We start from the raw sequence: 22,537 nt of genomic DNA on the forward strand, positions 1-22,537 counted from the left end.
ATGAATCAGAAGCCATGAAGTAATTACAGCAGCACCATAAGAACAAGCAGATGATACAGGTAAGGTCACAAGATCTCCATCACTGCTACCATCTTCAACAAGGCAAAGTAATAATATAGAGAATAATTTCTAAGATATTCATTATTAACAAAGGAGCGAAAGGCTTCTTAATTAAGAGATACAAACAATTCATGTAATAAGGATAAGATTGACAACTAAGAAAACTAATGACAACTAAAAGAATAGATAATATCTATCCGAAAAAATTAATTGACCATTATAAACCTAAGTTACCAATTTGGATGTGGATTCCAAAGTGGATTCTGGAAGTGGCTACGGGGATTTTTTTTTTTTGGATGCGGATGCGGGAGGAAACGTGTGTATATATATATATTAAAAATATATATATTATATATAATATATGCAAAGAAATGCAAGAAATATACAAAAACAAATTATTTGATAGATACTTAACCCTTTATCTAAATTCATGATATTTCAAAATTCATATGATATATCAATATGTGCTTGTCCAACATTAGAGTTTAGTCTTAGACAATAAGTTCTAATAGGTCATGTTCAAGATTCCAACAAAATAAAAACATAGTTAATGATTGAAGATTCAATCAACTTGCATCAGAGTCTGACTCTGAATCATAGGGATCTGCAAGAAAATCCACATTCTCATCGTCATCTCCAACTGCTGAAAGATCATTTGAACCAAGCATGGTTCCACTTATGCTAGATACACTATGTGCCACGCTATGATTGTTATAAGATCATGAAGTGTTACATCCAAATCTGCACACTCAGGGGCTACATCCCAAAGCTTTGTTGCCCCTTCCTTGTAATGATCATTCTTACATGACAAAAGACGCAAGTTGGTGTGGACAAAGACCAAGTCGTCAGCTTTCTTGGAGCCCAACCGGTTGCGCTTCACTGAATGGATAAAGGAGTATGTACTCCAATTCCTTTCATCAGCAGAAGAACTAGCAACCTAGATAGTTGTCACAAAACATACAAATGAAAAGAAAATTAATTTTAAAGAATGTGTGAAACACTAAATTCTAGAATACAAGTGTAAATATAAAAGTTTAAAACAAATTTACAAAACAAAATAAAAAACTTGTGATAGGACCTTGATTGCAAGAGGTTGAAGATGCTTGAAAGGTTGACCATACATGTACCACCATGTGATAGCTCCCATTCTATTTTGGTCCTTTAGTGCAAATGGAGAATGCCTTAACCCTGAAGCAAACAACCCAAATTCTTCCCTCACTTTTTCATGCATTTCTTCCAATGGGAAGAGTCTTGTAAGAGCTTTGTGGCACCCCTCAACAACCTCCTTATTCGCAAATGGTGCAACTCTACCCAGCTTACCAACTACCTCCTCACTATAGTACCTAGGAGATAAGGCATATGCAAGGAGGTGCAATAGGCTAGTCATCTTATTCCAACGATGGTGGATAATTGCTTGCACTTGTTTGCATAAGGATTTGCATTGTGTAGGGTCACTCTCATGTGCTTGTATAGAATGTTTTACCTTCTCAACCATGGTGTCCATGCCATCATACACATCCCCCAAGCAAGGTGTATTTGTATCAACAAAACGGAGCATAGTCTTGATGGGCTCGGTGAAATCCAATACATATGCCACATGAGCTCACCAACTCTCATTCAAGATCAAATCCACGATCCTTTGTGCTCTTTCTGAATTTGAGATCTTCGATATGCCTCATTGATTACTAATGACCATTTTGCCCAATGCAACTTTTACCTTGAGGAGTCATCTGATAACAATTGTATGAGATGCAAAACGGGTCTTAGCAACCTAAGCAAGTTAACAATATGTCAATTGAGAATATAATTATAAATCTTAATTTTTAACTAAATTACAAATCCATGAAACTTAGTAATTTAAAAAAATCAATTTACCTTCAGCAACTCCAATTCGGAGAATGTTCTAAAAAAGGATTGGGACATGTGGTGGTTGGTCACACACATCGGTATGTCCTCCCCCTCTTGGTATATTTTCTTCACCCAATCTATTTGAGTGCCAATCCTCTGCATGGTGAAGTTAAGGGAGTGAACAGTGCATGGGGTCCAAAAAATATGCTCATATCGACTCTCAACTAAAGCACCCGCACCCTTGCAAGTTTTGGCATTGTTTGTGACCACCTGTACCACATTCTCACTACCCACCATCTCGATGGCCTCTCTGCATCTTCTAGAAATGAATTCAGAATCCTTCACTTGCCCCTCACAATCAATAGCCCTCAAAAACATTGCCCCTTTGGGGGAAACTGTAATTACATTAATCAGTGGCCGATTACTTGTATCCTTCCAACCATCTGACACAATAGTTAGACTCGAAGTTTTCCAAGGTTTTTTGATTGGTTTAAGGTCTTTCCCTATATATGTCTTCTCTTGTTGCAATAGAGTTGTACGCACCTTTTCATACCCCTGGCTTGTGTAGTCAGCTGGTGATTCTTTGATTGCTGCCACCATTTCCGTCCAATATGGCGATCTCACCAAGTTGAAAGGAAGCCCATTCGCATAGATGCAATGTGCAATAGCTTCATCAGTGCGGTCTCTTGCCTCCATTTTAAATGCGGTGTACAATGGGCCTCTTGTTCAGGTTGAAATTCCCACTTTTTCCTCATCCTCTGTTGGCACAGGTACTTGCAAGAATGGGTGTTGGGAGGATGCAATTGGTTCAGTGGGTGCATGTAGCTTGCTCTTTGAGGATAGACCTTGATAGTAGCTTTTTTTTGATCTATTGATCAATGCATCAGCAACTTTGTTCTCTTACAAATGAAAGTATTTCTGCACTAGTCATCCTAGTACCATTTTTGCCCTTGCACATTCCAAATTTTTTGCCAGCAGGGCCCATAAAATGAAGTTTCACTTAGGAATATGAGCTATTGAAAGGTTTTCCTTTGTTACTTTGACAATAATTGCACTTCCAATAGTATGAGCCACCTCCTAAAACCTATGATATCCGTGTTGTATGTCTCCACAAAGGAGAACCTATAACAATTTTGAAATTATCAGTCCATTCCTCTCCTTGGCCCCCCATTGAATTTTGATTAGCATTACCACCGGTATCCATTCTTGCCTAGTTTTTTGCAACCTATTCTATAAGAAAATAAATAAATTTTAATTAGGTCCTAACAACTATGAACATCATGCATACAAGTGGAAAGAAGTAAGAAAAAACTACTAAAATAGATACTCAAACTTGCTTCTACATATCTTTCAATTTTTAAAAAAAAAAAAAAAAAACTTGCAAAAAATCTTCAATAACTTGAAAAATTTCATCAAAAATGCTAAAAAATTCATCAAAATACTCAAGAATGGGATTGATCACTTACCTTGAATGATTTAAACTTCTTTGAGAAAGCTATTTCTCCCTCTTCGATCGATCCTCTTCGAAAATGCTGAACTTGGCTTCACAATGACAATGCAAACTAGAGACCAAACGAGAAGTGGCTGTAGGTGCAAACAAAGTTCCAAAATGAGTTGTGAATGCTTCAATATTCACTTTTAGGGTCGTTTTAGGGTTTCATAGAAAAAAAACCTAAAAAATGCAGTTACAACATGTGTTGAATGGGCAACTTAAGTGTTTGATTTGTTTTTTAATGTTTTTTTTTGCCTTTTTGGCCGCTGGGCTCATGGATGCATTCGGAAGCCCTGCAAAAGTTGACCGGAAGCTAGCCACAGGCTCTCGGATGCTTGGCTTCCAGACGCATCCAAGAGCCTGCGGCTGGCTTCCGGCCAGTTTCTGTAGGGCTTCCGGACACATTCAGAATCCGTCCGCATCGGATGCAGAAGCCTAGCCCATTCTAGACGAATCGGTATCCTAGTTATAAACTAATATTACAATATTACCTCAATAAATTCCATGCCAGATAATATCATATTTCAAATGGGGAAGGCTACTTATTAGGTGAGGCCCATGTTCTTTTTCTTGGTCAACTTTAGACCGATGAATGTTCAGCAAGCTTTTGTAATTAGAAAATTGGTTTTGTTGTGTCTTTAAAGCTGGTTCTTGCTAGTACTTTTCCATTTCACACTTCAGGCTTTGCAACATTTTTTTACGACATTTCTTTCTAAATTTTTGAGATTGTGTTTTGAGTTGTATATAATTGATAATATGGGTGCTAGTTTTAAGCAGTTCTCTTGCAAGTATTTCAATATTCGATACAGATTTGTTCTAGTTTTCATTAAAAATTTGAACACGCTATGTACCTTTTGTATTATTTCCTCTGGCATAATGATATATTATTAGTTCAGGATGTTATCTGAATTGACCCATGGAATATTTGAATTTAGTTCAATTGATGCCATTAATTGCACATACTAGTTTGTATGACAAAGTTATATACAATCTAAGAGAATCAATAATTTCTAAGAAGCTATACTAGTAAGAACAAAGAATGTAGGTCAAATCACAAATAAATAGAAGATGCAGAGAGATTCTATGGAGATTCAAACACCCAGGAACTATGAACAGCTGAAAATAATCCACGCTTGGTGGGCTTGGCTTGATACAAGCATGTAAGACAAAAACAGGTTTCACTGAAGATAAACAGGCACAACAGAAAATAGGTTACATAAACAAGTTCATACTTATTCAAATCTCAAATATTTCTGTTTTAGACAAATTGACAGACCCAGATGGATCCAAGGTGGCTCACGTGCTTGAAAGTTTTGAAGTTTTTGGAGGCTTCTGCCAATCTGGATCTGTATTCAGTCCAGTTTAGGAGTTTTCTTTTAAATACATTCCTTGAGGGTCATACAATTCATTTTAGTTACAGTTTTGGAGTTTCAACATGTAGTGCATCTGAGTAGAGTTGAAGAATAAATCGTGGAAGCAAGTTAGAAGACAAGACAATCTTTAGGGGCATTGAGGGAGTGTTGTCAAGTCCCACCATGTTCTTGGAGAGCTTAAGAATATTGATTATATTGAGAATCTTACATGGAGATAGTGGTATGAGGAGGCACAATCCTATCGTTTTAGGGTTTTTCCTGATCATATTTCTTCAGGATCATCTCATGTTTGTTCTGTTCTTGCATGTTTCTTTATTTCTTGCTTTCAGATCATGTATGCAACCGCTTACATTAAGGCAATAACTATTTTCTAAAGTACTTAGAGAACAGAAAGCTTAAGTCTCTAAGATAATTACTACAAGCTAAGACTCCTTTTGATGAGTTAGCCATGGAATATCCATTCAATACGAATCAGAATTTTAACGTCTTTTGCCATCTTCTTCTGAAGTGTGCCTCTTTTCTTTTTTCTTCTTTTTCTAGGAGTGCCACTGAATTTTGGTACTTTTGAAACATCCTAGATTATTCACTAAGACATGATTGCTAACATATTCTTTGGAGCGACTTACTTTTGAATACCCACTATAGATCGCTCTTTTTTACTAGTCATTTGATTTTCCCAACTATCAAATATGACCAAGCGATACGAGGTTTTTAAACTTATTTGTGAAGCTCCATGGTACGTTATAATTGCACTTTTAAACTTAGAATTAGCACTAGACTTATTTGTACTTTTCTCATTTGCACTTGATTGGTTTCAGGATAACATCTTATTTAGCAAGTGGTTCTGCTAAATGATTAAACCTTAGAGGAGTTCGGTTGAGCTGGTATTTGATTAACACTTAATCTTTTTCTGTGTACTCTGTCTTTGGTAGTTTCCAACCACAAATATTTCTGGCATTTTTAATAATATGGACAGTAGCAGATGAGAAACTTTCAATTAGGAGGCTTATCAAATCTTTTGAGAAAACTGGTTACAGACCTTGAAGAAACTGAATTGGTAATTCTTGAAACCCAAATTTTAGAATTCATTCCTTAGCGCTCATTCTGTAAGTACAGTGCAACTCTATCATCTGCTCATATTTGTGTTTTTAGGCTTTGTGACAACGACGAACGTTGATTTTTACATATCCATTCTACCTTCCCTCATATCTGTCCTTAAGCAGGAAATGATGCCACCAACGTCAATGTCTCAATTTCCATGTTTTAGTGCCAATGCTAATTGTATATATCTGGAAATTGCCATGCTTGGTCCTCCTCTTACTTTATGAATTTATATACAGTGGGTTTTGACTCTGCGTTGTTAGTGCATTATTTCAAACATGGAACTGAGATTTGCTATTCCCTCATCAAATCAACCGAGTTTTTCTTTGTTATCTGATTAATCTATTGTTAAGTTCACCATCACAATCTCAATTAAGTCTTAGACGGAATTCATATTGTTTTATCATCTATAAGATGATACTTGGATCATGGTTTCTTGCATGGGATTTTGTTTGTATTGGAATTGAAATGCTTTATCTGGATCTGATGGATATGACAGGTTGTTGCAAGCTGCTTGTCGTCTCTTCAAGAAATCTTAACATTAGAAGGGAATGCTTCAGAAGAAGCATCTAAAGAGAGGGAGCTACTTCTTAGCAAGCCAGTTATCTATTTCCTTTTGAACAGGTATAATTCATGCCTTCTGTTTTTGAGAGTTATGTTGAATGTGATTTGATTTATATATCCTTTTTGCAAGAACAAAAATGAGATGGAGTTGAGGCATGTCCTTTGGACAGGGTATTACTTATGTAAGATTGAAGACTAGTTGAAATATGCAAAATTTTCCTGGTATTGAACTTTTAGTGGTACCATGCGTAAAGGAACACATCAGAACAATATTGTGAAGTACATTTTAAAAACTTGACAATATAACATGAATATTTGGGGCTTTAAGGATAATTACAAAAAGAAAGGTACTGAACAAAATAATTATGTTAAAAATAACAATACAAAAGGTCCAAACATAGCACATGACTATCAGACACCAGAGGCTTAGTCTTTGTTGTACTTGACGTTTTGCTTCTTGTGCTGCTTTTATGTTTTTTATTGATGTTGCAGTTGACACCATTGTGTTTGACTCAGCCTAAATGTTTGTAACCAGTTAAGAGGGAAAACAATATATTTAGATGGTGCATATCCCTTAATATTCAGATTTATGCGGGAGAGAAGGATAGGAAAATGAGTTGGTATGTTCAATTTTTGTGAAAAAAGTGCACCTTTCTTTTATGTAGAAATTTGAATATAAATATTAAATTCAAAGGATAACAGTAATATAGGAAATTTTGAGAAAAAGTGTTTCCTTTGGTGCAAGCTCATCATTCAATGAATTATTATGCTGCAGGGTATTTGTATAGATCCTATTATTTGTATACTGATTTGATACTAGTATGTTGGCTTTGAGTGCTGACCTGCATTTTAGTTCATTGGTTGGTTTTTATTTTCATTGCATCCAGCTTAGCCTCCTAAATCCAAATGCTGTTAAAAAATTCAAGCCACTAGTTGAGAAGATTGTGGCTACCAATCAGGAACCATAGATATTAGTAGCTGTGAAAAAATTTCCATCATTGTTGGCTCCATAAAAAAGATTGTTTCACGTAACCACCTTGACATGTCCCCTTTCTAAATAAGATTGAAAAATAAATATTTATTAATTACCAAATAATAAAAGGCAATTGAAATACTATTATTAATCTTTCCAATTATAACCAATCTCTGTATATAATGTTATTAATAACAATATTTATAGTATTATTAATACCAATATCATCAAATGATATTGTAATCTGCTGTTAACAAATATGATGATCACCAAAGCTGAAACAATATTCACAAATACCAGTTGATATACGTCAGTAACCAACAGCCAGTTAAGGGTGATTAAAGATAACTAATTGGACGAGCATGATTACATGTTCAACGATCTGAAAAGGCACCTCAGGGGAGGCGTTCATGTATAATGAATCAACTTGAAAAGGCATGATCTGAAAAAGTATGTCTGCCGAGGAATCATATGAGGATAGATAAATAAGGGGACTGGAATCATAGATGGGGATGATTGAAAAGATCAGAGAATTATCATTTATTTCTAATGAAAGAATCAGAGATTATAAAACATACAGATATTCTCTACCACAAAGATCTTAAATAACAGCAAACTGGTATGTGGTTTATATATATATGTATGCATGTATTGAATTATATTACAAATAAATGATCTAATATATAACATTTATATCTATTAATAAGAATAACATCGGAATTATATATCTGTTATATTATACAGATGTATTTTATATCTGTATTTATTAATTAGTATGTATTAATTAGGGTAGGGATCAGCGACCCTGAGAGCCTTGCGGACATAGTCCCAAGATTGGCTAAGGGTTTGGATCTATAAACTTTTAAGGAGCCCATTGCAGTTGGTATCTAAGCACTTTGGATAAGACTCTTTGAGCTAGAAAAGTACTAAGGTTAGCTATGAGCGTTAACGAATATATAGATTATTACGATAATAGATAATCGTCTATTATTAGTTAATGGTGATCTATTTGCAATCTATTGTAAATATCAGAATGTTTCTAATATTTAGTTAGCTATAGTTATCTGTTAGCTTTTTTAGCTTTCTTTAGTTAGAATAGAATGTTTCTATTCTTTACAATTGTTTCCTAAGGAAACATCGCTTTATTCTTTTGTATATATAGACCTCTTGGTCTCTGTTAATAACAAGCAAGTATTTTACCAATTACTTCTGTAATATGGTATCAGAGCTAGTACTTCAAAATTTATCAAGAAATCTATAATTTCTTTCGAAATTATTTGCTCAATTTTTTTCGAATTTCTTTCTGAGATTTTCTCTATAGCCCATCTAGGGTTTATGTTTTTCTTGAGAAATTCATCTGCAAAGAATGTGAGTTTTAGCTAGTTTTCTTTTCTGAAAATCGTGATTCTGATAGCTCGTGCCTAGCACATCTACAAATTCGTGATCTCTGATACACAATTTCTCTGGTCGGTTTTTGTCTACCAATCATGACACCCATCAAAATCAAGTGTTCCCAGTGTTGTTTTTGTCGTCTGCTCACGTTTGCAATTGTTGGGAGGGGGAGTTTTTTCTGCAAATCATGACGTCATTCAAACTCTTGTGCATTCTCAACTAGAACTCCAATGCAAATTGTGGCATTGTTTTTTGGTGCTAAAACCCTACAAATCTAATGCTCGTGTGATGTTTCAGAAAATTGGGCGTTTACCACATGAAATCACCATTTTTTATGCTCTTTCTTTGCCTCCATAGCCACCGACTAGGGTAATTTTTGGGGTTGGAATTTGTTTTTGATTTTTGATCAATGGTGGGGTTTTCGAGAGCTCAATTCTGTTGTTGTCAAATTTTTATTCATGCCTTGATTTTTGAGCTTGTGGATCCAGAAATCTAATTCTTTTTGTGTTTTCCAAGCTCTCCTCTAGGTCGTCCTTCAAATTTTCTAGGTCTTCCATTTTTTGCCTCAAAAAATGTGCCTTCATAGATTTTCACATTTTTTCATTGAAAAATGTGCGAGGGCATCTCTAAAAAACATTCTACTTGAGAACAACTCAAAATTCAATGGTCGGGATTATGACCCTTGAAAGCAGCGGATCATAGCAATCTTTGAATATCAGAAGACCAATCAAATTATTCCGAGTGTTATGAAGCATTCAACTGCCCCTGGTGTTGATTAGGATACATGGGATCTGAATAATTGAGAGGCGGTGATGCTTCTCAAATTATCCGTAGCTGATGATCAACTCTCTCAAATTCCATTCGGCAAGACAACTGCTGAGATATGGGCACATCTCAAAGGTCTTCATGACATTTCTAACAAAAGCAAAGCTTTCTTCTTAAAGAACACTCTGTTTTTTATTATCATGGATGAGCAAACCTCGCTCCAAGCTCACCTAAATAGGATTTAGGAAATCCGTGATTAGTTGCTTTCCATTAGTCGTAGGATGGAGGACATTGTGGTTATCACTCTTCAGAGTTTGCCAAAGTCCTATGAGCATTTTATCGAGACTCTCAACATCACGTCTTCTGGTGTTGATTTGAAGTTCACTGATCTCTGTACACTTCTTCAGCAAGATCGATGGAAATAACAGTTCGGTAGCAGCTCTAGCTCCAGCTCCACAAAGCAAGCCTTTGCTGCTAAATCCTTTCAGAAGGATAAAGGCAAGTTTCAACAGTCGTCTCAGTAGAAGTCTTTTGCTCTAGCTTTAGACAACTTCCAGAAGAAGAACATTCAATGCAACTATTGCCACAAGTTTGGTCACATGAAGGTTGAATGTCGGAAACGCTTAGCTGCACAATCTAAGCAATCAGGTTCGTAGCCCAAAGCAAATAGTGCAGAGCACACTGAGCAGATAGAATTTGCCTTTACGCCTTCATGGCTAAAAGACCAACAAATCATGTAAAGTCGTCTGCTTGGTACATTGATTCAAGTGCCTCTTGTCATTTCAGCTACTGCAGAGATTGGTTTACTGACTACTAGCTTGATTTAGATTCTGTTATTTTTGGTGGCGGAGAAGAGTACACAGTTGTCAGCAAGGGTAACATTTAGATTCAGTCTACTGGGAGGAATCTCGTTTTCCTCGATGTGTACTACGTTCCAGGGATGGAACTAAATCTACTCTTAGTCAGTTAGTTACTACGACATTCTCCACACTTGGATGTCACCTTCAGCTCACATCAATGTGCCATCACTGATTAGGCGACTAAGTCTTGTTGCAGTAGGTCTTGAGGATCATGGTCTTTTTCGGCTTATGGAGTTTGGTGATTCTCGGGACTTAGCTATGGCTGCTTGATGGTCTTCTGTTAGCGTACTTTGGCATCAGTGATATGGGCACTTAAATGTGCATTATCTCTCTCAGCTTGCTCAGGATGAGCTTGTCCTTAGATTGCCAGAAATTCAGACTCAATAGCTTGGTGCATGCCAGGTTGGGAAGCAACATTGCACACCTTTCACCAATGATGATTCATGGTGAGCTTCTCAGGTACTTCAGCTTGTTCGTGCCGATATTTGCGGCCTTATGGCCACTCCTTCTATTCTTGGGTCCAAGTATTTTCTGTTGTTTGTCGATGATTTCAGTAGAAAAATGTGGGTGTATTTTCTCAAAAAGTAATCAGATGCATTTCCAGTATTTCAGAAGTTTATACCTTTAGTTGAAAAGAGTCTAGGAAATCTATTATTACTCCTAGATTAGACAATAGGGGGGCGGGGGATTTTGTTCTAATGAATTCTCTAGCTTCTTGGATACTCATGGCATCAAACGCTAGTTAACTACACCGTACACACCACAACATAATAGTGTAGTTGAACAACAAAACAAAACAATCATTGAGATGGCTCGATCCATGCTTGAACACAAACAAGTTCTGAAGAAGTTCTGGGCAGAAGCAGTCAACACTATAGTTTATCTTTTGAATCTGTCACCCATAGTGGTAGTCAAAGGTAAAACTCTAGAAGAAGCCCATTCAGGTCGTAGGCCCAGAATCAGTCACTTGAAGGTTTTTGGCTCCCTTGCTTTTGTTTGGATCCTTGATGCATTATGCACCAAGTTGGATGGCAAGAGTCAGAAACTCATGCTTGCTAGATACAATAGTTTTTACAAAGGCTACCGCTTGATCGACACCGAGACATCTCGTCTCCTGTATGGTCGTGATGTAGTCTTTGATGAGCAACGATGACCATTCATGCTTGTTTCTCCTATTCCTGATCCAACAAACCAGCCTATGAAGGCTCATGATTTGGGAGTTAGGCTTCCATTAGGTCCACTTGATGGGAGGGCTCCAATAGCTCCTGCAACTCTAGTTATACCAATGATCCTTGTACGGACACCTCCAACTTCCCTTGCAGGCTCACCTCGATTTGTAGATGCTTCACTTGAGTTTGATCCAAATTCCTTTGATGAGGAACCTAATCACCAAGCATCTCCTGATACTAATGTTGGTCGTTCTCCTCTCCAGCCTAAGTGGTGGGCTAAGACACTTGCTGATCTTCAAGACGATAAACTCATTGATGGGAGAATTGCTCGAAAAAAGAGCAAACCTATAGAGTCTGTTAACTTTGCTCTCATGGTCAACATTCATAGTGTGTTTAAACCTCAAACATATTTCGAGGCTAAAGGAGTTCTAGAGTGGGAACAAGCCTGCTAAAGAATAACACCTGGGTCCTTTGTAATCTTTGACTAAGGAAGAAACCTATTGGCTACAAATGGGTTTACAAAATCAAATACAAATCTGATGGTACTTTGGATAAGTACATAGCTCGTTTAGTTGCGAAGAGCTTTTCTCAGTGTTAGGGCATTGATTATGAGGGGACCTTTGCTCCTATTGCAAAGATGGGCACAATCAAATTAGTCTTAGCCATGACAGCACAACTTGGCTGGAAGGTCCATCAGATGGATGTCAAGAGTGCTTTCTTGAATGGTAATCTCCATGAGAGGTCTACATGACGCAACCTCTTGGTTTCAAAGTTGCTGGTAAAGACCATTAGGTTCTCAGATTGGTGAAAGTTCTCTATGGCTTGAAGTAAGCCCCTCGGGCATGGTACATAAAGATTGATAAGTACCTCAATGATCAAGGCTTCAAGAGGAGTTCTTCAGACTCAAATTTGTATATCAAGATTACTGACAGTGACATCATCCTTCTAGTTATTTATGTGGATGATTTGATCATCACTGGCAGTTCGACATCTTTGATTTAGGGAATCAAACGTAATTTATGCCAGTCTTTTGATATGACTGACCTTGGGCTCATGCATTATTGCCTAGGTGTTGAAGTTTGGCAACAATCTTTTGGTATATTCATCTTTCAGTCCAAATATGCGAGGGCTCTGTTAGACAAATTTTGTATGCAGGATTGCAAGCTCTTATCTACACCCATGGAGAAAGGCCTCAAGTTATTAGCTAGGTCTGGTTATCCTCTCGTTGATGATACTACATACAGGCAAATAGTAGGCAACCTCATCTACCTCTTTGCTACTAAGCCTGACATTAGCTTCGCAGTCAGCTACATCTCACACTTTATGATAGCTCCCAAGGCTGATCATTTGATGGCTGCAAAGCGTGTGCTTTGTTATGTGAATGTCACTTTAGATTATGGACTTCTTTACTCTCGAAGTCCTAATCCTAGACTCAATGGGTTTACAGATTCAGATTGGGCAAGCTTTGTTGACGATAAAAAGTCAACTTCTGGATATGTGTTCAGTTTGGGATCTGGTGCCATCACATGGACCAGTAAGAAGCAACAGACAGTTTCTCTTTCCTCTACAGAGGGACTGTTAAGGTAGGATGTGAAGCTGTTTGGCTTCATCAGATGCTTGTGGATATGCAGATGTCACCAACAGGACTGACTACTCTATTTGTTGATAACGAAGGCGTTATCAAGTTAGCCCAAAGTCTAGTCTTTCCATGAACGAACCAAGCATGTGGATGTTCATTGTCACTACATACGACAACTGGTTGAAGATGGGACAATCATTTGCAGTATGTTCCTACCACGGATCAGATTGCAGACATTCTCACCAAGCCTCTTGGTCTTGATAAGACTGTCAAATTCAGAGGACAGCTTGGTGTTGTGGATAGACTTACCATAAATATTGACATTGCTTTATTCTTTTGTATATATAGACCTCTCGGTCTTTGTTAATAACAAGCAAGTATTTTACCAATTACTTCTGTAATATAGATAACTTAATCCAATTAAAAAAATGAATAGTTCTTTTGACTTCAAATATCTTATATCACTTAGCTTGGGGCATAAATATCAAATCTATGTTATTTTGGTAAAACTGAGACAACCCAATTAGGGGACATTACAAGTGGCATCAGAGCTATGATCTAGCCATCCTGCAAGGTAAACATGGATAAATAATCATTGCTAATCCATAAAAAGAAAATCTAACAATGGGTATACTTTGTGTATGCTCTATTCCTCATGCATTAATGTGTTTGCTCTGTATATACTTTGCGTCTTCATGCATTAATGTGTATCCTTCATGTCTTCATAAATTCATCCATATATTTCATATTTTCAAATGAACGGTTTTATTTGTGACTAATCTAGAATGATAAGAATAACTAAGAATAAGCCAGAATATGTGACTTCAGTGCAAGGCATCATTCAAACATTAATTTTGTGAATTCAATGGGCACCCTTATGAGATCATCCAAAAATTAATTATTTAAAGGAAAATTCATCCTAAGTTCAGTTGCCGAATTCAATTATTAACTTATAAGGATAAGCATATCATTGCTCAAGGACAAGCAGTTTTGGGAGGGAATGACTGTCATGTCCCCTTTCTAAATAAGAGTTAAAAATAAATAATTTTTAATTACCAAATAAAAGACATTTAAAATACTTTTATTAATCTTTCCAATTATAACTAATCTCTGTATATAATGTTATTAATACCTCTATTATCATTTGATAATATGTACTATATTTATAATATTATTAATACCAATATTATCAAATGATTAATTTGCTGTTTACAAATATGATAATCACCAAAGCTGAAACGATATTCACAGCAGTTGATATACATCAGTAACCAATAGCCAATGGAGGGTTATTAAAGATAGTCTAATCAAACAAGCACGATTACATGGTCAACGATTTGAAAAGGCACATATGATAAGCAATCATGTATAATGAATAAACTTGGAAAAGCGCGATCTGAAAAAGCACGTCTGCTTGTTAACATCCTTTCTATTGGGCAGGGTATAAAGGGAGATGAACAAGCATCTCCAGGAATCATAAGAGGATAGATAAATACGAGGTCTGAATCATAGATGGAGATGATCGAAAAGATCAGAGGATTATCATTTATTTCTGATGAAAGAATGAAAGATTATAAAACATACAGATATTCTGTACCATGGAGATCTTAAATAACGGAAACTGGTATGTGGTTTGTTGTGGATTATATATATCTTTATTGAATTATATAATGTATTTATAAATGATCTAATATATCTTATAAGAATGATCTTTATATATATATATATATTTATATATATATAAAGAAGAATAACATCAGAATTATATATCAGTTATATTATACAGATGTATATAATATCTACATGCATTAATTAGTTTGTATGTTCCCATATATATATATATATATATGGGAACATACAATATATATAGGTTCAGTCCTTATATATATAAAATATTTACATTCAGTTCTATTACTCTCTTAAACTAAGAAGGGAAGGCAAAGATGTTACCAAGGAGTGGATTGTATAAATCCAAGTAATGGCTATCTATCCCAAGACAGGGTATGGAATGACCTTGAGTGCCTTATGGGCATAGTTCCAAGATAGGCTAAGGGCTTGGATCTATAAACTTTGAGTTGCAGTTGATATCTAAGCACCTTGGATAACACCTAGTCCTTCCGTCTCTGAGCTGGAATATTAATAAGGTTGAATATGAGTGTTAACAATATACATGTAACTTAATCTTATTAAATAATTGAATAGTTCTTTCAACTTCAAGTGTCTTATATCCTTTAGCTTGGGACATAAATATCAATTCTGTGTTAATTTAGTAATAACTAAGACTAAACTCAAATAGGGTACACTACAAATTGTATCAGAGTTATGGTCCTGACATCCTGCAGAGTAAACATGAATAAATGAATCATTCTAATATATAAAAAGAAAATCTAATAATGTGTATACTTTGTGTATGCTTTGTATCCTCATGCATTAATGTGTTTGTTCTGTGTATACTTCGTGTCTTCATGCTGTCAGATTAGTGAATTACATCAATTTTTTTTTGTTGTTCATTTTTTGGATTTGTAAATATTTTATTTCTTTCAAGTGTCATTGTGTATTGCAGCTGTATCTGGACATGGCAGTGCTGTATTTCAATGATGTATCTGGGGTCTCCAATGGCTACCTAAACTAGTCACACTCACACGATATTGGGTATGCCAGACATATGAGTGTACACCCTTCCTAGAAATATCTAGTAAATTATTTTATAGATGAATGAAACCAAGGTAAAAATATTATAGGGTCTCTTGGATGAGATTAAGTTTTTCTGTCGTTTGAAACTTTGATGTGGCTATACTTTTTGTTCTTCTGTCCTTGTGGAAGCTATTCGTTAGCTAATTATGCTTGTCAAGCTCATTTAATAGATTGGTTTCATTGGATTCAAAGCAAGAGAGGTATTATTATATGCCAAATACTATTGGAGATAACACTCATCAAATTAGAGATTTGGCTAGGTGAATTAGAGGCAGTGCTTCCTGTCATCTAATGGAAATACATCTTAAGTTATTTTTATGCATTATATTTTATCTTGACATGTTTTTCTTGTACAGTGCATCTATATTTGTGTAAAAGGAATATTTAAAGAGCATGCTGTGAAATGTGAAAGATGATGCTTCATTTAGATCTTCAATTTATTTTAATATCGTTGAGTATCAGCCATATCAGGATACGACCTGATTTGATATGACCTGTCCAATTATGGTCTGGATATGGCAATTTCTTATCAGAATACAGCATGACATATCTGCATATATCCAAAATCTACCTAAATTTTATATTGATGCCTGTATTTGATGGATTCACTTGACATATCTAGTTGCTTGATAAAAGAAAATCTAGATAAAAGTGGACTTTCAGTAGACACCAATTGATGTGCAATTCACATGCTTTGAAATAAAAGGAACCAATGAATACTCTGGTTTTTTCTTTCTATTAATTGCTTATTTATGTGAAGTAGTTTTCCTTATTAGCTACTTTGGTTAAGAACAATGTACTGTGAGAACTTTGTATTTTCCATATGCACTGTTTGTAGAATCTTGTAGGGTGCACACAACTTCTAATGTGAAATCTCATGTTGAAATTTCTCAACTTATTTTGAAAAAATATTGCAGGATCAGGGAATTTAGCGAGTGGGCTCAATGCCTCGTTCTTGATTTAGTTTCTAAGTATGTTCCTTCTGAAAACAGTGAGATTTTTGACATAATGAATCTTCTCGAGGATAGGCTACAGCATGCAAACAGTGCTGTCGTCTTGGCTACAATTAATGTATTTCTTCATTTGACAATTTCCATGGCTGATGTGCACCAGCAGGTAAGTTTTGAAAACGAGTTAAGTGTAAATAATGTATTATTTATTAAGCAATTGTGAATGGAAAATCTTACTGCAATTCTAGTCATTGGTTGACTTTTCCTCACTTTAATCGAAATGTTTAGAAAGATATAAATGCACAATTTGACAAGCATTTTATGTTTTGAAAAAGATGTTATCTTCCTTCTTTGTGTTCCATTGGTTTTAAATATTTATCAATATAATGAATTGGGTGACATATAGTCGTGTTTGACCGTGTTAATGGTTGAGGCTCACAGCAGTATTCTAGTAATGTTTTTCACTTACCGTGGGCAGGTCCAGAGATGTTTTTTAAACCTGGGATTGGGGATTTCAAAATTAATATATTAGTTATATTCTTTATCAACAAGTCATTCGGCATTATTGTTGGGGAATATTGATCCTAATAAGATTGGACGGCCTTTGATGAGAACCTCTTGTTTATAGAAGATTAGACTGTTGAATTTGAGAGACAAGTGGAGGAAGGTGCAATAGAAGCAAAAGTGGAAGGCACTGGATTTTGGGAGATCATGGTTGAGGTTGAGGATAAACCTAAGGAGTCGTTACCTTGTAGTTTCAGGGTAGAGTCGACGTTGACATGGAGTAAGACCCTAAACATCACTAGGGTGTACAATGGGAAGAGGGAAATGTGTAATGATGTAATTTTAATGAAATTGCATTTTTTGATGATTATTTGTTATCATCATGGGATTCATATCATATTATTGGCTGTTGCATTCACATGTTGGTGCAATATTATACTCTTTTAATTCAAATCTAAAAGAAAACACTTCCCCAATAATTTACATACTCATTTCTTATTTTTTATATTTGTATTTCACATGATAATGTTTTTAATGATTTTTTTAAATTTTACTGAATTTTTGTCAAACCACCAAGTCAATTTTTTTAAGTTGCAAGTCTTGAACTATCTGAATACACATGCCTCCATATTCTTTAGGCCACAATACAAAGGAGATTTGGCAATTGTTTCCCCAACATACATTATCATTCATGAGTTCAAGACATCATTCGACTTACGTACAAGGAATGACAAGGACTGGTATCACAAAATAAAGTAAGAGAAATGCAGAAGCAATTAAATTGTTCTTTGAATGTACTGACACCATTACAGCTATCCACCAGGCTTCAGTACAATTGCCATCAGTTTGGCCCCTCGAGTGAATGAAAACTAGTCTGTCATACAATGTTGACATGGGCTGAATTTTCAACTGAATAAAACTTGATAAATCTCAACACAATCTTAATCCAGAAGCTAAGCACCATAACAATCTAATCTCTCACAAAAAAGAGCCTGACCATCTGTTTGAGCTTCCAAAGCATGGAAAAATAGTTTCATGCTTGGGGACATCGTTTTATCCGTTTTGGTATGATACTTTCTTTATGAAGCCTACAAGAGTTTTGATCTTACAACAAAGATTAGAGTTAAATCAAACCTAGATAATCCATCTACATCAAGAGAGTAACTAATCTTCAGAATTACTGTGGAGAGAAAAATTAAAATTATATTAATATAGTAAACATGGCTATTCATTATGTTTGAGATTTCTATGTCATAATTTTGCTTTTGTTTACTTTTAAATAAAATGCCATAACAGTGCGAGATACTTCTGTACAAATATGGAGTGAAACCCTTTAACCAACTCCTCAACTTAAACCATTTTTGATAATTGAAGTAAAGTTTTCTTAATAAGTGTTTAAACTATCATAAAAGTCCCGTGCATTGATTTTATTCTTTCTGCCACTGAACCATAGGGTATGCAAGATGTATTTAGTTTTACTGTAGTGCTTTGTTTTTGCTTCCTTTTACATCTCTTTCTGAAATTCATTGCAGTTGGAGATCTTATCCCATTTAATATTTTTGTATGAAAATTATTTCTATAAAGAGATAGAAAAACACATTGAGTACTTAAATTTGGGCATTGTTTATTTGATGCACCGTTCTTTTTAACAGGTATATGAACGAATCAAAGCTCCTTTGCTTACATTGGTGGGTTCAGGTAGTTCAGAACAGTCATATGCTGTGTTAAGCCATCTACATCTACTTGTGATGCGTGCTCCAATACTGTTTTCATCAGATTATAAGCATTTCTATTGCCGCTACAGTGATCCATCATATGTGAAGAAATTGAAACTTGAGATGCTTACAGCTGTAGCAAATGAGAGTAATACATATGAGATTGGTAAGGGGCTGGCTGCATATATCTAGAATTGGATTTCAAATTCAGTTAGAACATTAACTACATTGTTTTGTTATTTGTTTTTGGACTTGCACTGAACTATTGGTTTGATTTTCAGTAACGGAGCTCAGTGAGTATGCTGCAAATGTTGATGTGCTTATTGCAAGAGAGTCTATCCGTGCAGTTGGAAAAATTGCATTGCAGCAGTATGATGTCAATGCTATTGTTGATCGTCTGCTCCAGTTCCTAGAGATGGAAAAGGATTATGTAACTGCAGAAACTCTGGTCAGTGGGTGTAGGACTTCTATTTTCTTGTCGAGTATTATCCCACAGAGCTGTTGTTCTACAGTCGTTGCTGAAATTCAATTTGAACTGCTGATATTATTTTAATCTTTGAATAGCCTTTGCTTTTATTCAATTGGGCTATCTTCTATGTCATTTCACGTCCCCTTTTGAATTGTTCAATGTAGGTACTTGTGAAAGACCTGCTAAGGAAGTATCCACAGTGGAGTCAGGATTGTATCGCAGTTGTTGGCAATGTTAGCAGCAAAAATGTGGAAGAGCCCAAGGCTAAAGCTGCACTAGTATGGATGCTAGGAGAGTATTCTCAGGATATGCTTGATGCCCCTTATATTCTTGAGAGCCTGATTGACAGTTGGGAGGAAGAAGACTCTGCAGAGGTATGAAGACAGGTCATTCTGATATCCATTTTTGGACAAATTCTGTCCAGCCATGAGGTTATATTATACACTGTTTTCTTCCTTCAGTTATTTTTGTTCTGATTTTGTATATTGCACTATGTAATGTATTATGAATTTTGGCCAAACTCTTTACAGCTGTTTCAAAATCATGTTTATTTTCTCAGATTGTCTTCTGCTATCATTTTTTTGTAGTGATTAACCAAATATTATATATTTTTAGATTCAATTTCATTTTGTAAGTCAACCAAGTCTTTTGATTTTTCTGGCATAGATGGAAACTGAAATTAAGACAATTTTGATGATTTATAAATATTTGTCTGTTCATCATACTTGCAGTTATGATGCCGAATTGTTTCTTTACTTTTTCACAGTTAGTTTTGTTCAGCTCAATATACTTCTCTTTCATCTTAATTACGATAGAGCCAATAGTTTGACATAATCTTTGCATTACAGCTTAATCCTTTGCTGACTAATCAAACAGCTTTTCTTGATCATTAAAGATTATTCCCTTTTAAACTATGTTACAAATCATCTGCTACGATTTTTTCCTGTTCTTCCTCCATCATTTATTGATTTCCTTTTGTTTTTGGAATATTTATTTTGTTGAGGTCATCTAGATTAACAAAATTGATTTTGCATGCTTTGTTCTAGGGTACTGTGCATGTGCTTAACCTTATTGAGCTAGTGGGCCAGCACACATTCTTAACCTTAATTTTTTTGAACCATGCCAATAAAGATTGTGAAATATCAGTTGCTCAGAGGCAATTTATTATTCTATCACATATGCTATTCTTCATTCAATTGTGTACCTTCTTTATTCTTTGATTTACATTTCATTACGATTGTATCACTTGAGATTATTTTTATTCTATCATGCTGTTCTGTGCTCTGTATTTACTTTGTACTGTATTCTTTTCTGTACATTTCACTATGATTATTTAGTTGGTATCAGAGCTGCTTTCAGGCCTGCAATTCCTTACAATTATGCTTATGTTAGAACACATCAGAGCCTCAAGCATCAATTCCATTGAGTAGGGTTGCCAGTTTGCAAAAAGGTGGAGGCCACGAAGCAAAGGGAGTCTATGAATTCCAATTACTCTTTTGCATTGGAAAAGAACAAATATCTTGCTCTTGCTAGCTTCCTTGGCCCAGCTTACTCATCATTAAAGAATGCGATTTCTTGATAAAGTGGATCCATTAATGGTGCAGCTCTTTAATTTAGGATGGTGACTGTTTATCAGAAGTGTCCACTCACATGCCGCTTGGGATGCTTCAAGGAGGGGACAGTCCCATTTTGAAATTGATTGATATCATATTCCATTGAGTCATTGGGAGACAAAATTGCTTTGCATTATCAGTCCAATTGATTAATTGTTGCAGTGTGAAACATGAAGCATCCTTGTCATTATGAACACATTGCTTTCTTGGATGGTTTCCACAAGATCATCAGCTTAGAGAAGATACAAAGGTGTGTGTTTGGTGTTTTCTGCTAGTCCTTTGCTCTCTGGTAGACTACAGTCAAACAAGTCAATTTGTAAAAACTCTTAACTCTTGGTGTCATTTGGGAAGCTAAGACAGATGATTTTTACAAGCTGCCCTTAATGCAATCAGATCTGGTTTTGATGTTTATTCTGATAGTTTTGAAGAGCTAAGTGGAGCAGTTTGAGTTGTTTTGCTGAAATCTACTAGAAAATCATTCAAATATTGATCCATTTGGATATTTCTAGAGGCTAGAATGATTCACTGACATGGATTAGCATCTATTTAAGTGAAATGTGCTATGCTGCTGAAATCATCATACATAACTCTGCAAATTGATGTTTGCTACAACTATTGGCTATTATGACATATAATATTCAAAATGCAATTGTGTAGTACCACATACTTCACTATCCTTTTACGCTACAAGTAACATATGGCATTTACAATCTACAAAACAATGTTTTCATAATGAAGTATGCTGTTTGTGGTATACTTAAGTTCACTGAAGTTGCATAAAAGGGCATGCCCACAACTTAAGAATATAACAGAATATAAGCCAAAGGCCCAGAACTTACCTAATGCTCTATGTCATCTTCCTCTTGGGTAATCCAAGGAAAGGACATCCAATGCACTGTTAAGCCAATCCATGAATAACCATTTTAGTTATGATAATGTAAAACGACTTCATAATGAAATGGGCTTATATTGCTCTGACATCTGAGGCATATTAATTAGGAAGTCATCCAACCATTTTTCTTTGACACCTTGTAAACTCCACTAAAACAGAGGTTTCTTTATTTTAGCTAGTGTGACGGGGTTATAAAATCCCAATTCTAATCTCAGGAGTTTATAGAGAAGCAAGGTCCTTTATCTAGATGTATAAACATATGACTTGTTAGAATAGTATTGTTTTGACAGATGTTCAGACATGTCCTCTGTTATAAATTTGCAAACTGGCATACCAGAACCTCATTCTTGTGCCCCCATACCAGAACTGACAACTTAGATCCTGCTTCATTTGAAAGTAATCACAGGAAATAGAGAACATAAAAGGACAAGGAAATGAATTCTCTTCCTAGAAGTTTAGAACCAATAAAGGTTGTAATTTAAATTTCAGCCACCTTGAGATCCACATATGCTTTGCTCCTAGTT

At 35.5% G+C, this 22,537-nt stretch overlaps 1 protein-coding gene across 2 annotated transcripts in view; it reads left to right on the forward strand.

The window, feature by feature from the left end:
* The window catches only part of LOC149551417 (adaptin family protein), a 123,665-nt gene that overhangs the window by 49,705 nt on the left and 51,423 nt on the right, over positions 1 to 22,537 (forward strand). For both annotated transcript variants that reach the window (XM_089786926.1, XM_089786927.1), the window contains 5 exons: positions 6,374 to 6,498; positions 16,788 to 16,986; positions 18,977 to 19,205; positions 19,321 to 19,487; positions 19,673 to 19,882. In XM_089786926.1, the coding sequence (XP_089643052.1) occupies positions 6,374 to 6,498; positions 16,788 to 16,986; positions 18,977 to 19,205; positions 19,321 to 19,487; positions 19,673 to 19,882 (930 nt within the window). The remainder of the gene's footprint in view (positions 1 to 6,373; positions 6,499 to 16,787; positions 16,987 to 18,976; positions 19,206 to 19,320; positions 19,488 to 19,672; positions 19,883 to 22,537) is intronic.

The sequence above is a fragment of the Cupressus sempervirens genome, chromosome 6 (genome assembly GCF_028749045.1).
Source record: "Cupressus sempervirens isolate cs-2001-9-10 chromosome 6, ASM2874904v1, whole genome shotgun sequence".
Lineage (NCBI taxonomy): Eukaryota > Viridiplantae > Streptophyta > Pinopsida > Cupressales > Cupressaceae > Cupressus > Cupressus sempervirens.